The following is a 13,410-nucleotide window of genomic DNA, read 5'->3' as shown; positions in this document are numbered from 1 at the left end:
CATAAGTAAGAAGCCAAACATGTTCCTGGGTCAATTTATAATGAAATTCTTCATTCATGGGGCTTTTGAGAAACAGTGGAAAATGAAGCTAAAAGAAACAAAAGAGAAATCATTAGGAAATATCCAATGAACCTCTGCTTAGATAGTTATTTGATTTTTTTTGACCACAGGAATCTTATTTCTGCAATGGCATATCTACCCTGTGACCAGATGGCTGGATTCACCAAGCAGTACCATAACCACTGGTGCTCTGAAAGTTTTATTCGCTAGTAATATTCCTGATGAAAGGCAGACGTGAAATGAATGGAAACTGTTTTTCTGTAAATCTGCAGTTTTAGGAAAGCTAGTTTTTTAAATTGTTTTTCTAAGTTTTTTTCTGTTGTTACGCTGAGGTCCTTTCACGTGTTTTAGATCAGTTCTAGAACAAACTCTATCATTTTTAGGAATGTATAGAAATTAACAAACCCTCTATGTCCTTGGTGCAACTGAGAATTCTTCCCCTGAACCCTTTACAGCATGTGGTTCAATCGCTGAGCCAGAGAGCTGGCTCGTGTTTAGCTTATATCTAAATTTACTTTCCTTCTGTAATAGCACAGGGAACACAAGAGAAAGGGACCTAGATCGGAAAGCGACAGGCGTTCAAAGTTTTTATTTAAGATACCCTTTTTTTTTAGTTCAGAATTGTTGATGTCATCCACCTAGTTTCAAAGTTACGAGAGGACTTTCACACAAGTCACCCCCTGCCTACAGCCCTTATGGACTACCAAAAATCCTTACACCGAGCAGCCTGCAAGATGGGAAATTAAATTGTTCAAAATTGATCCTGCCAGGGAGAATGAATCCTGAGGCTGCTTTCTCTCTTTCCCATCCATGTGGACCTCAGCAGGGCTGGAGATGGGGGAGCAGGGACACTCGGGGAACCAGCATCTCAAGCTTGGTCTAGTGCCGTCTGCTATTTTGGGGAGGGACCTGTTTCTTCCATGGAAACTGCTTCATCAGGGCCAGCTTGACCACTTTCTGAACAGTCACAACACTTCAGCTGTTGATTTTTCTAGGTCTCAAGATGAATGTCCAGGGTTGCAGACTGTCCCTCACAAAACAGAACAGATAGTGCTCAGTTTTGAGCACTTCGTTCTTCAAAGAGCGTTGAACAAAGAGCAGCGCAAAGGCACTGTGGGTGTCACAGACGCTGCAGAGGTTTGGAAAGAATGGCTGTATTCCTAAATTAGACAGAAGTTGTGGATTTCTGTTTCCTTTTTCAGTGCCATATTTAAATGTTTAAAATCAATCCCACCTGCAATACAGGCAGTCGATACGTATCCACAGCTCCCATTGACTTCCACACAGCATGTAGGCATGCAAAATGCTGACGTAAATGTGATGTGTTTGCCTGAAGACTCACAGATTTGCAAAGGAGGACTAGGAAGTTTCATGGAAAACATTGACAGAGCTGGCGACAGTTACAGTTCTAAAAGAGTAAAAACTCGACGGTTCCCCTTTGCTAAAAGCTGCCCCAGCATTGCCTGTACTGCCACATCTTTAAAGAAATACAGCTGGCAAGAGAATCCACTTGACTGTGCATATAATAGCTATTGGCTAAGCCAGCAGTTTTCCCAAGGGTTCATGAGAAATTCTTTGCTCGAATTCTTAACCACCAAGGAGCTCCAGGTGTTGCTAGAAATTACTCATGCCAAGTGGTTCTCCAAGCAAGGCAGCTGAGTGCATTGGCCTTTTCCACAGCCTTATGGAATTCCTTTAACCCACGTGGACCTGAGATCCCCGGCTGCGTTCCTGTCCTTGCAAGGCAGTTGTAAAGGTGATACCTTAGCAAACCAAGAGGTCGTGTAACCCAACGGAAAAGGGGCACGTGAAAAGACCTAGAACACAAAAAGACTCCAACATAAAAAGCTGGTTTTGTACATTTTTAACATACAATTTTATGTTAGCCAAGGGCAAATGATGGCTGATTTTCTGACTCTTTCTGAGTTGATGGCTATTTGTGGTTATTATTTCAACAGGTACATTTCAAAGAAACCAAGAAAGTTCACAGTAACTTTGAAGTACAATATGTTACTTTTCAAATAGGCCAGATTTCCACCTACAATGTCCCCTGTTGCTGCTCATAAACCTTAATTTTGCTAGATGTCAGGTCAGACTGTTTGGAAATACAAAACACAACCGCTGCTCAGATAATCTCCATCCCCACTTAGGGCTGACTGCAGGCAGTGCCAGGTCGGGCTCCCTGCGACGCCAGCAGCAGCACTGCTGTCTCTGAGCACTTCAGCAATGCCTGTTTTCTCAGATACGGCCTTGACACAAGTAGCAGAGATGATAGGTGATTGATGAAGGTGCAGAGAGACATGTCTGTTAAAATCTATGCAAAACAGACATAAAATATTGTAAAGTTAATGCAGTCTAGTTTTACCCCTCATTGTGCTTACAGATCCTGCATGCCCAATATTCCTGTGTGGTAGGGGAGATGCTACTGTTTTGTTTAACAAGGGAAGTCATCAAGGATCAAAATCCATATCCTCGTATTTTAGCTAATTACCTGCAGGTACTTTGCTGGTGGAGGATGAGGTGAGGCTAGTTCTCCCCTCATGACTCGGAGGCACAGCACATCAGCCGTCCATTCCATCTGCTGGCTCCAAGTTTTCCCTCCCTTGGGTCAGTATGTCTTAAGTGTGAGGAGCATAAGGATGTTGAAATGTGGCCAAGGGTTCCTTGTCCTCTTCAGCGAGATTTTACTCTCCCACTCCTCTTTTTTGCATGTTGTTCCCAAAAATGTGAAGGCTCTGCAGTTTGCTGGTATTATCTTGGCCCGGGGTGATATATTTTCCTCTTGGTAGAATTTCAGTTTCAGCCAGAGCTGATTCAGGGTATCTACAGCTGGTCCACTGTGTTGCCTTTGGTTTATGGCAGGCTTTCTGAACATCTGTAAAGTTTTCACTTTTTCTGTTAAATCATCATGTTCTTGTTATACTCCCCCTAGTTGCCCATGGAGCTAAAATTCCTGGACAAATCAGCTCAACACTCCTGCTCTCTTCCAGCTCTTTAAGCTCCTTTCCAAAACCCATATAAATCTTCAACCAAGTCTTTGAACTTTACTGCTTATTTAAGAAATCACTGGCCTGCCTTTTGAAACTTTTTTGAGCAGTTGTTCTTATTTGCAGTTGTAGGGAAGTTACAAAAGCATAGCTTGGAACTATCCTCTCAGCTGAAATAATTTTTCCACCCTCAAATAACTGTGCTTAACCCATAGGGCACTAAGTAGACTTGCACCATTTCCCATAAGAAAATCTCACAGTTCTGATAAGAAGATAATAGAGAATTTTTACAAAGGTTTCTGTTTCAGATATCTAATATTTACAACTAAGCAAAAAGACTGGGGTTGTTCCTAGTTTTCATTTTCCAGAAGTGGGCAGAAGGGGAGGGAAGAAATGAGGTAATATGAACGGCTTCCTATTTACTCTCATTCTTGCCTTCCTTCTAATGAGTCCCAAATAGTGCACAGTTTACTGCTCACCCAAACCTCACCGCTCCCAAAACAGGGGAGCAATGACTGTGCAAGCTTTATTAGTAGCCGTGGATAAAGAGACTTGTTTGTCAGCCCTGTACAGAGCTGAAGTCCTTGGCTTGGCTCCAGCAGCAGAGGTTTGCCCCTTCAAGCACTGCTGGAACAATTGATTTTATTTTCCGGAGAGAGAAAATGAGTTAGACGGGTACAGCTGACTAAGATTTTCCATGGAATATTTTTCAAGCATTGCTGGTTTTCTTTCTTTAAAATCTGGAGACCAGGGGATGATTATGGAGAAAGTATTTTGTATGAAGCAAATTTTTAGGTCTGTGTGAATAGGTTGACTAGAGTTTGGGATCTTTTGCCTGTAAGTCTGGGAAAAGGTCTGCCCTTGCCCACATGAAAGGCCCTATTATCTCTCACTGCAAATATGAACACTAGGCTTTTCTCTCATCCATATGACCTGCCAGGGCTTTCCCAACTCTTATGGTTTGAAGAACCCACAACAATTTATTGTTGTTTAGACAATTATTCTATCACCCGATGACCCTTCCCCACCTGGGACGGGGAACTGGGAAAATACATGGAAACCCGAGGGCTGAAATATAAACAGATTTAATAGAAAAAGACTAAAGAATTAACAGTAATAATAGCAAAGAACCAATATTGATCCCAATACCAGTATAAAATATACGAGGACTATACTCAGCCCATTCTCTCAGCAGAAGCTGTGCGCTCCCAGCAGGGGACAGCAAATGTGGGACACTGCGAGCGCTTCAGCTTCGGGAGGAAGAAAAGGGCTCTGGGGTCCGGCACTGGGGTAAGGAGTTCTCAGGATGGTGGCCATCATGGAAGAGAAGAAATCCTCAGCAAACTTTCTAATTTATATTGAATGTGATGTTCGTGGTATGAAATAACCCTGTTCACATCTTGGGTCAAGTGTCCACGTCTCGCTCCTCCTCATCCCTGCACCTGGCAAGGCTCAAAAACAGAGACCTTGAAACCCACACACTATAGCTGGCTATAAAGTAAATATTTTCACAAATTCAGCCACTAGAGTCTTCTAAAAATGCAGTTTTCCCTAGCACAAGAAGAAACCTTACTGAAAAATAAAACTACTGAGAGAGAAATTAACCCTGTGTCAATCAAACCAGGACACCAACCCAACCCACAACAACAGAAGCATTTAACATTTCTGACCCAGCTTAACCAGAAGCTAGAGTAGATGCTGGAGTAGGGATTCCTCTGCAGCCCCTGGAGAAGACCATGGTGAGGCAGGTTGTGCCCTTGCAGCCCATGCAGGACCGCGGTGGAGCAGATATCCACACTGCTCCCACAGGGAGGACCCCACACCAGAGTAAGTGGATGTGTCCTCAAGGAAGCTGCAGCCTGTGGAGGGCCCACTCTGGAGCAGGGTCCTGGCAGGACCTGTGGCCCCATGGAGAGGAGCCCACTCCAGAGCAGTCTGTTCCTAATAGACTGTTCCCTGTAGAAAAGATCCATGCCAGAGCAGCTTGTGAAGGACTGTCACCTGTGGGAGGGACACCATGCTGGAGCAGAGGAAGATCATGAGGAGGAAGGAATGGCAGAGACAAAGCATTACAAAGTGACCAATATCCCCATACCCCTGCTCCTCCTTCCCCTGTGCCGATGAGGGGAGGATGTAGAGGAGTTATGAGTGAAATTGATCGTGGGAAAGAAGGGAGGGGTTGGGGGAAGGTGTTTTTAATTATGTCTTTGTTTATTACTATCCTACTTTATTTTTAATCAGCGGTAAGCTAAATTAATCTGCTGCAGCACAGCTGTCTATTCATATCATGCTGCTGGAAACACTGTCTTCTGCCTACTCAATGCTCAGGAAGGTGTCAGAGTCACCTTGCTGCACCCCAAACGTCACCTTAATGGAGAGGAATCTCTTGGAGCCACTCATCAGCCTGAGCTTGCAGAAACAAGTAGAGGGCAACATGATTAGATGGCTTTTGGACAATGGAGACATGAATGACGTCCCAGGCTGCTGTCACCAATTTCTGGAACCAGAAGACAGTTTTTGCCACATCCAGTTCTCCTGAGGAGCCCGGGATTTACTGTACATGCACAAGACCACTTAGGATGACCATTTGTACGGTGGTGTGTGGCTTTTGCTGACACAGAAGCTGAATTCTTGCCCTGCCAGAAAAACTGGGCCCCGTACTCTGGAGCAACTAACGAGTAATGGAGATGGGAGCAAGGGCTTGGAGCTGGTAAAAGGCAGTTGTCAAGCTGGAAGGAAAAGGATTATTCTTTACCCAGGAGCATCCACCATCCAGGAGAGGAAAAGTTTAACAGGTCTGTGTTTCTGTTTTCTTCTTAGCCACTAAGCCCTGGAAGGACTTCAAAGACAATGCCTGAGATTCACAGTGGAATGAGTGGGAGGGAAAGGATTGTTTCTCAGCTGAAGGGGATAGATTTGGGGTTTCTGAGCTAAGGACTTGATATTCAGAAAATGGGACACATAGGGAGCTTCTCAGCAAGTAGTAGGAAGGTTTATCTGCATGCAGAGGTCCGTGGCACCAGTGATGAGTGAGTGAGGTAGGGAAATGTTTGTCAGTTGAAGATCCCACAGCTGCCTATTTGGCCTGGGTCATTTTGTAAACATGCCCCTCTCACGCTTGTCCCCAGCTGTCTGTTTGTAAGTGAAGAATAACTTTATGTAATATTTATTTATTTGTTAATTAGGGATCAATTCTAGTCCTTTTTTGCAAGGAAGTCCCTTGGATGCGCCCAAGCTCTGTTCTCTGCACTGGGGAGTACAAGAGCTCTGGTCTAGTCTTCCTCAGCAGCTGGGTTCACAATTTTCCCTATGAAGAGGATGCTTTGGGTGACTTTGTCAACAATAATCATCAGAAAGGGCCTGTTGAATCTGATGAAAGGAGGAGGAGGAAACTCTGCAGACATTGGTACCGCTTCCATCACTGTCGCTGCAGCAGCCTCTGTGCCGTTCTCGCTAACATCCACCATGGCCTTGTGAATTGCCTGCAAGGGAGGCAAAAATTAAAATCTAGATACAGAAGAAAGAAAAGCAGCTCGGGACAAACTTGCTTGCTTGAACACCGTGAGAAGGTAGTTTTTAAAGGAAAGAACAGAACGAATGTAGAACTGCTGTGAAAAAGGTACTCATCTCCAGCCTTTCCAAGACTAGCAAAGTTTGTCCTGAGTTCAGGGAGACTTTTTGTCAAAACTCTGGCAGAGTCAAGCTTGGCTCCTTCCAGAGACTGAGCAGCATAGAGAACATATATTGTGTTGTTGTTTCTCAGAGTAAGATTTTGTCCTTAGTGTTTAACATAGAAGAAGAAATTTTTCATTTTGCATCAATTTCTGTGTATGCAAAAAAATTCTTTCTACAAAGACAGAATAGTGAAAGGTTTATAGGGTGTTTTTCTGTAACACAGTCCATTGATACAACTTTACAGGGCTTTCTATGGCAGGTATAGCAAATTCATATTTCTGAATTCACATAATCTTATTTCATTGTCTTTGTTCAGCTCTCCATGTTTTATCTTCATTGTCCAGATCGCATCTGAAATTTCCTCCATGAGGTCCTGCTACCCTTCCTCTATTCACTTGTCCAGTATCTATAATCCAGGTGTTTCAACATGTAATAAGGTATTATTCAGTGTGAGGAATCACAAAATTATTAAATAATGTAGGTTGGAAGGACCTCTAGAGGTTGGATGCAACCAACTACCCTACACTGATTCAACTCTGACATAAGATAAGGTTGCTCAGGGTCTCATCAACTCAGGGTTTGAGTGTTTCCTAGGACAGAAATTTCATAGCCTCTCTAAGTAACCCATCCTAGTTTTTGATCACCCTCATGGTGAACTTTTTTACATAATATCTGACGAGAATTTCCCATTTTCTATCTTGTGTGCATTGTATCTTCACAGAATCACAGAATTGTAGGGGTTGGAAGGGATCTTCAGAGATCATCTACTCCAACGCCCTGCCAAAGCAGGTTCACCTGGAGCAGGCTGGACAGGAACGCACCAGGTGGGTTTTGAATCTCTCCAGAGAAGGAGACTCCACACCCTCTCTGGGCAGCCTGTTCCAGTGCTCTGGCACTCTCAGGGGAAAGAAGTTTTTCCTCATGTTGAGATGGAATTTCCTGTGTTCTAGCTTGTGGCTGTTTCCCCTTGTCCTGTCACTGGGCCCCATCCTCTTGACACCCACCCTTCAGATATTTATAAGCATCGATAAGATCCCCTCTCAGTCTTCTCCAGGTTAAGCAGACCCAGGTGTCTCAGCCTTTCCTCGTCAGAGAGGCGCTCCATTCCCTTGATCATCTTTGTAGCCCTTCACTGGTCTCTTTCCAGTAATTCCCTGTCCTTCTTGAACTGGGGGGCCCAGAACTGGACACAGTACTCCAGATGTGGCCTCACCAGGGCGGAGTAGAGGGGAAGAATGACCTCCCTCAACCTGCTGGCCACATTCTTTTTAATGCACCCCAGGAGAACATTGGCCTTCTTGGCCACAAGGGCACATTGCTGCCTCATTGTCAACTTGTTGTCCATCAGGACTCCCAGGTCTCTCTCTCCAGCAGGTCATCCCCTAACCTGTACCGGTGCATGGGGTTATTCCTCCCGAGATGCAGGACCCTTCACTTGCCCTTGTCCTATCACTGTGCAGCTGCAAGAAGGGTCTGGGTCCATCTTCTCTGCACCCTCCTAATAGGTATCTGCAGCCAGCACCAAGAACCCCTCTTCACCTTCCCTTCTCCTGGCTGAACAACTGCAGGTCTCCCAGTCTCTCCTCATACATCCTGTGTTCCAGCCACATGCCCATCCTACTAACTCTCCAGTGGACTTGCCCTGCTCCTACGAGGGAGATGTCTACATCTCCCTTGCACTGGGAAGCCCCAAACTGGATGTTCACTACTCCAGAGGTGGTCTCAAAAGTGCAGAATAGGAAGAAAGGATCACTTCCCTCATGACACAAGACATATATTCCGTGGGACACTAGGAAAATCACTTCGCTTATCTGTGTGTCAGTTTCCTGTTTGTGAAATGGGGCTGTCCCTGTCCCACAAATCTGTTGTCCATATAAATCCTGAGGTGCTCAGATATGCAGTAATGAAAGCTGTATATATAGGATAAGAATGACTATTCCCAAATTTATGTCATAACTATGAATCTTGCCATGCATTAATTATTTTACAACAGCTTTTTGTGAAATTATTCCAGTTACTCTTTCCAGATCTCTTTTATTCTTTGGAGATTTTCAAGTGAATTTGCAGGATTGCTATACAGTACACAATTTAATATTAAACTGTAGAAACAAGAGACATTTAATGCCTAACCTTTTCCTTCCTTTATTACCACCAATGAACCATGGATGTACTCCAGAAGTGGGATCAGCCTATCTGCAGAGATAAACCTCACATGTAGGCAAGGCAGACAAATCTCTTGATTACCAGCTCTGCATACTTACTTTGGAAACTTTCAGAAGAGCATTTTCTGCCATTCCAGAGAGATCAGCATGGTCACTGAACACATCTGTCACACCCATTTTCTCAAAGAGGCTCTTAACATCATAGAAGCCAGAGATGGAGAATTTTGGAAGGTCCAGGTGGATTTTTCTTTTCAAAAATAAATGAAAAATTTGAGTTTATTATTGCAAGGTCCCTCGATGCAGTAGCTGTTGCAGGTATACACCCATCCCAACCACCCGTGGAGTTAAAGCTTGGCTTTCTAAGATAGTGATAAATCCCTTGCTAGAGAAGCAGAAATCGAGGTACCTGTCCCACCTGCCACAGTCTGATCAGTGGTGCAGGGACAGAGTGCCGGTTTATGAAAGTGATTGGCTAGAAAGTATCATCCAGACTCAAGAAAAAGAAATTGTATTTTCTTTTGAACTGGATCCTTCCTACCCAAGGCAGGGTCCTGAGGGCAATGTACCCCTGTGCAGGATCCTCACAGATGGTAGCACATCCACTGCTGTGACTGTGGGAGCTGAGAAGAGGGTTTCCCTTGGGTATGAAATCACCCAATACCTTGTCTGAGTGAAAGAAACTATGCAGTGTTTGTTCCTCAGAGCTGTGCTTCGCAACTCGTTGTGGCATCTAAGCTTTACCTTGCCTATGACCTGACCAATATTTAAACAAAGCAGCAGTCAAAAGATTACCTTTTTGTGAATGAGTGCATCCAGTTAGACACTGTTTCTTTTAGCAAAGCGTCCTCCACCTGCTTCATTGTCCCTTCATCAGGCAGAACAAACAATGCGACAGCATTTCCTTTGTATGGAATTTCTACTACCCAGCAAGATATCTTCTCATCCCTATGGATATTAAAGGGTTTGCTTTGATGCATCATTTTGACCTTAACAGAATTCTTGGCATCCAAGAAGAAGTCATCATCTCTGGTGGACAAATTGTTGAAAGGTTTCTCCCAGTAACCTTTTGACAAAGGAATGAGTATAGAATTGAATAAACTGAAAAATAGACTAATATAGGCATGTCACATCATTAGTTGATGCTTAAAATTCTGTATTTGAACTGTAAAGGCAACAACAAGCCTACCTCAGTTTAAGGATGCTTGTTCCCTGGCCATTAAAAGAAGCTTTGCATCATTTCAATGGTTCTAATAAAAATTAAAAAAAAAAAAAATTGAGGCTGAGGGTTGTCATGGAAAAGACCCGAGCCTGTGCCTGCTAAGGCAATGGTAAAACTTCCACAGATTCTCACTATACAGGCTCCAGGCTTATTCCTTTCACACAAGTGTCATCCGTGTTTGACCTTGTCCTACACAGCCAAACACCTTTGCCTTTCAACAAATGATCATAAGTTCCCAAGCTCATCCCTTCTGAATATTTTCAGCTCTGAATCTGGCTTAAAATTGATACGACATTGATCAGTATTTCTACAGGTTCTTTTTTATTCTTTCTTTCTTTTTTTTTTCTTTTACTCATACGGAAAATGATTCTGCATACCTGGCTTTCAAATATTTCTTTATGTCATTTAAAAGTAGAACGACGTATTTTAAATTAGGTGATAGAATAGGTTCACAGTGTGAAAAAAGTTACATTTCTTAGATTTGGGTAAGATTTCCAGAGCCCATGTGTATAACTTCTACCAACATTTGTCACTCACCTTTAAAGAAAATGTAGTTAACCAAAACCATCACAGTTTCTGGATCAAGACTCTTGAGTAATCCAGCAATTTTCCTATGGGTTTTTGTTTCTATGTAGTTATTGATTTCCTTTATAGCCTCTGGAGAATTCTGGAAGTTACTAGAAATAGCTTCAGAATAATAAAAATTTGTGACATCATCCAAAAATTTTTGGAGGAGTTTCAGTCGATCGTCTATGAACAGGGCATTGCCCATGCTCAACTGGACTTCTCGGTGAGGGTCGTTCACCAGTTGGAGGACACGCTGAAATCCCTCATGGATCTCCTGCTCCTCCAGCTCTGTGAGGTTGAAGGCGAGGCCTTTGTGCAGCTGATCGAGTGTGTTTGATCTGGCCCCCAGGGAGAGCATTGCAAAGGCAGTGGAGATGCTCAAAGGAGAGAAGAAAATGTTGCTGTTGCCCACCTCCTCTCTGACATGCTTGTAAAACCTAAATGCAAAGTCATAATTGCTGGGGGCTGTCTTGATATGAGGCGAATTTTCACCTTCAGCCTGGGACTGGTCTTCTGGGGAATGGGGTGATTTTTGTTCCTGCTGTTGAGCATTGAGGTTGGACCCATGTTGACCCTGGACTTGAAGTGCAAGAAGCAACAAAAACAAATACAATGCAGACTTCATTTTCCTTCTGAACAGTTCTGTTAAGAAATAATAGAGCAACTTTTAGATCTCGAGAATTTTATCTTTCCTGCATAAAAACAGTTTTTGTATTCTAGATACTAGATTTTATTCTAGATTGTATAGATCTAGAACACTAGATTGTATTATAGATTCTAGATTTCCAGATGTCGGTCTTTAGGATTACTGCTGTATTTAGAAATACTCTTCTACATGGCTGGATATCCGATTTCTAGTCGGTTCTATCAGTTTCTGACCAATGAACAAAGGAATGAAGATATTAATGTGACATCGCCAGGAAAGAATCGATGTTGTGTAAGCTTTTGTGAGGTATTATGCCTGAAATAGTTCTTGCCTCTGACCAGCATGGCCTCATTGCACTCCTAAGTGCCTTTGGGCATGTGGCTGAGTTCACCTATTGGCCCCCATGTATTTGGTAGGTACTTTGGAAGAGGGACTGACTTTTGCTGATATGTTTCTGTACTACCCATGGTCTTGTTATGACTTCGGTTTTCAAGCACTGCAGTGATACAGAGATAATGTCAGTTATAGCTGTGAATAAAATCCATCTAAACGCTCACCCCTTAAACTGTTTATATCTTTCTGCTTCTTGCATAGCAGCTCTGAATTCAAGAACTATGTTATTTCAAAACATTATCTTAAACGTTGCAGCAAATTGAGGATAAATCGAGAAAGTTTATTGACTCTCTCTCTTGTGCATGAACTATACATAGGTTGCGAAGTCCAAGACTCAAGGGCTTAGGAAAAGCTGCAGTGGAATCCCTTGCTGTGTATGAGCAATTCGATGACTTTTCCTCTTCCTTTAACTGACATAAACAAATTCTACATAATCCCACAGTCTCTCTTTTGCCCTTTTCAGGGGAAGGACCACAAAATATAGTGGAGAAGAATGTTCTCCATAGGGTGCCTCACCTAAATTATCTCAAATAACAGAAACTCAAAAACACGAAGTAGGCAGCGGCCTGCAGGAAAATAGAGACAATCTGAATGTTGTTCATAGCAGCTGTGTACTTATTCTGGAACATGGGATTCTGCCTCAGGCTGTGTGTCTAATGCCAGGTTTAGGTCTTACATCAAACTTTTCATAGGGAGTTGTTAATTCTTGGTCCCCCCTTTTCTGTCTGGCCGGTATGAAACACTGGAGATAGAAGCTGTGGAAGTGCTGAGTATGGGAGCTAAATGTCCCGTTATCCCATGGGAGTAATGGGATATTACACACCCAGCATGTCTAAAATGATGGATAAAAACATTGACGCTGAAAACAGAAAGGCATTCTAAATGGAGGTGATTAATTTTAGTCTGGTTTGTACTCTTTCCATCATTCCCCATATCTGCTTTTGAGAGAGACTAATTTCTCTTCCAGGCCACTTGGCTGCAAGTAGCCTGGTGGCAAGCACACTGGAGGTACAGGGACGCTACTCTCATTAGCCCTGCATCAGCCTGGAGTAGTCAGGACGTTGCCTAAATTTACTCCTCTGGGAGCTGAGACAAGGTTTTTTTCTTCACCTTGGGTGAAGAACAAATTGAGTGAATTGAGTGCTGAACGCTCATTTTGGAACTCAACTCCCAGTCATTATGCCACTATAGCTAGGAGATGGATCACTGACTGAATCCTGCTTCCAACATTTAGAACATGCTTCCAGAAGCTAAAATAATTTCCAATTACTGTACAAATTAAATTCATCTCAGAAATTAATACTGTGCAATAAATGGCAGAGATCACAGACAACATGAATTCAAAGACTTCTAAGAAAGTATAGTATGCTACTTACAGTGCTGGACTTCTCTTTCACAGTGCTTTCCTATTCTTCATTTTGCTGGGTGGTATTAAGTTAATGTCCACTGGTAAATATTAAACAGAACAAATAAGATTTATTTGCAAAGCAAAGACTGAGTAAGCTATTTTTTTATGGACATCAAACATTATAAATCTCTTTTCCCGTCATAACAGGCAGAAGGATGCCAGCACCTAGGGCTCTGAGGGGAGAGAAAGGGCAGGGACCTTGCTACTCTTGGGCTTGAACCAAACTGTGGACAAGAGAGCTTTGCATGGCAGTCTGGCATAACCATGGTAAATGAGCTTTAGAAAGCAGAATA

At 43.0% G+C, this 13,410-nt stretch overlaps 1 protein-coding gene across 1 annotated transcript; it reads right to left on the bottom strand.

Annotated features, from left to right (window-relative positions):
- Positions 1–6,197: 6,197 nt before the first annotated feature.
- LOC141742263 (alpha-1-antitrypsin-like) lies at positions 6,198–13,145 on the bottom strand. Its single transcript, XM_074584122.1, has 5 exons — positions 13,086–13,145; positions 10,641–11,312; positions 9,677–9,947; positions 8,984–9,131; positions 6,198–6,529 (listed from the first exon to the last, which is right to left on the bottom strand). The coding sequence occupies exons 2-5, from the start codon at positions 11,293–11,295 to the stop codon at positions 6,320–6,322; spliced, it is 1,284 nt and encodes a 427-aa protein (XP_074440223.1). The 5' UTR covers positions 11,296–11,312; positions 13,086–13,145; the 3' UTR covers positions 6,198–6,319.
- Between the last annotated feature and the right edge of the window lie 265 nt (positions 13,146–13,410).

The sequence above is a fragment of the Larus michahellis genome, chromosome 4, assembly GCF_964199755.1.
Source record: "Larus michahellis chromosome 4, bLarMic1.1, whole genome shotgun sequence".
NCBI lineage: Eukaryota > Metazoa > Chordata > Aves > Charadriiformes > Laridae > Larus > Larus michahellis.
The sequence above is the reverse complement of the archived record's forward strand: the minus strand, read 5'-3'. Positions and strand labels throughout refer to the sequence as shown.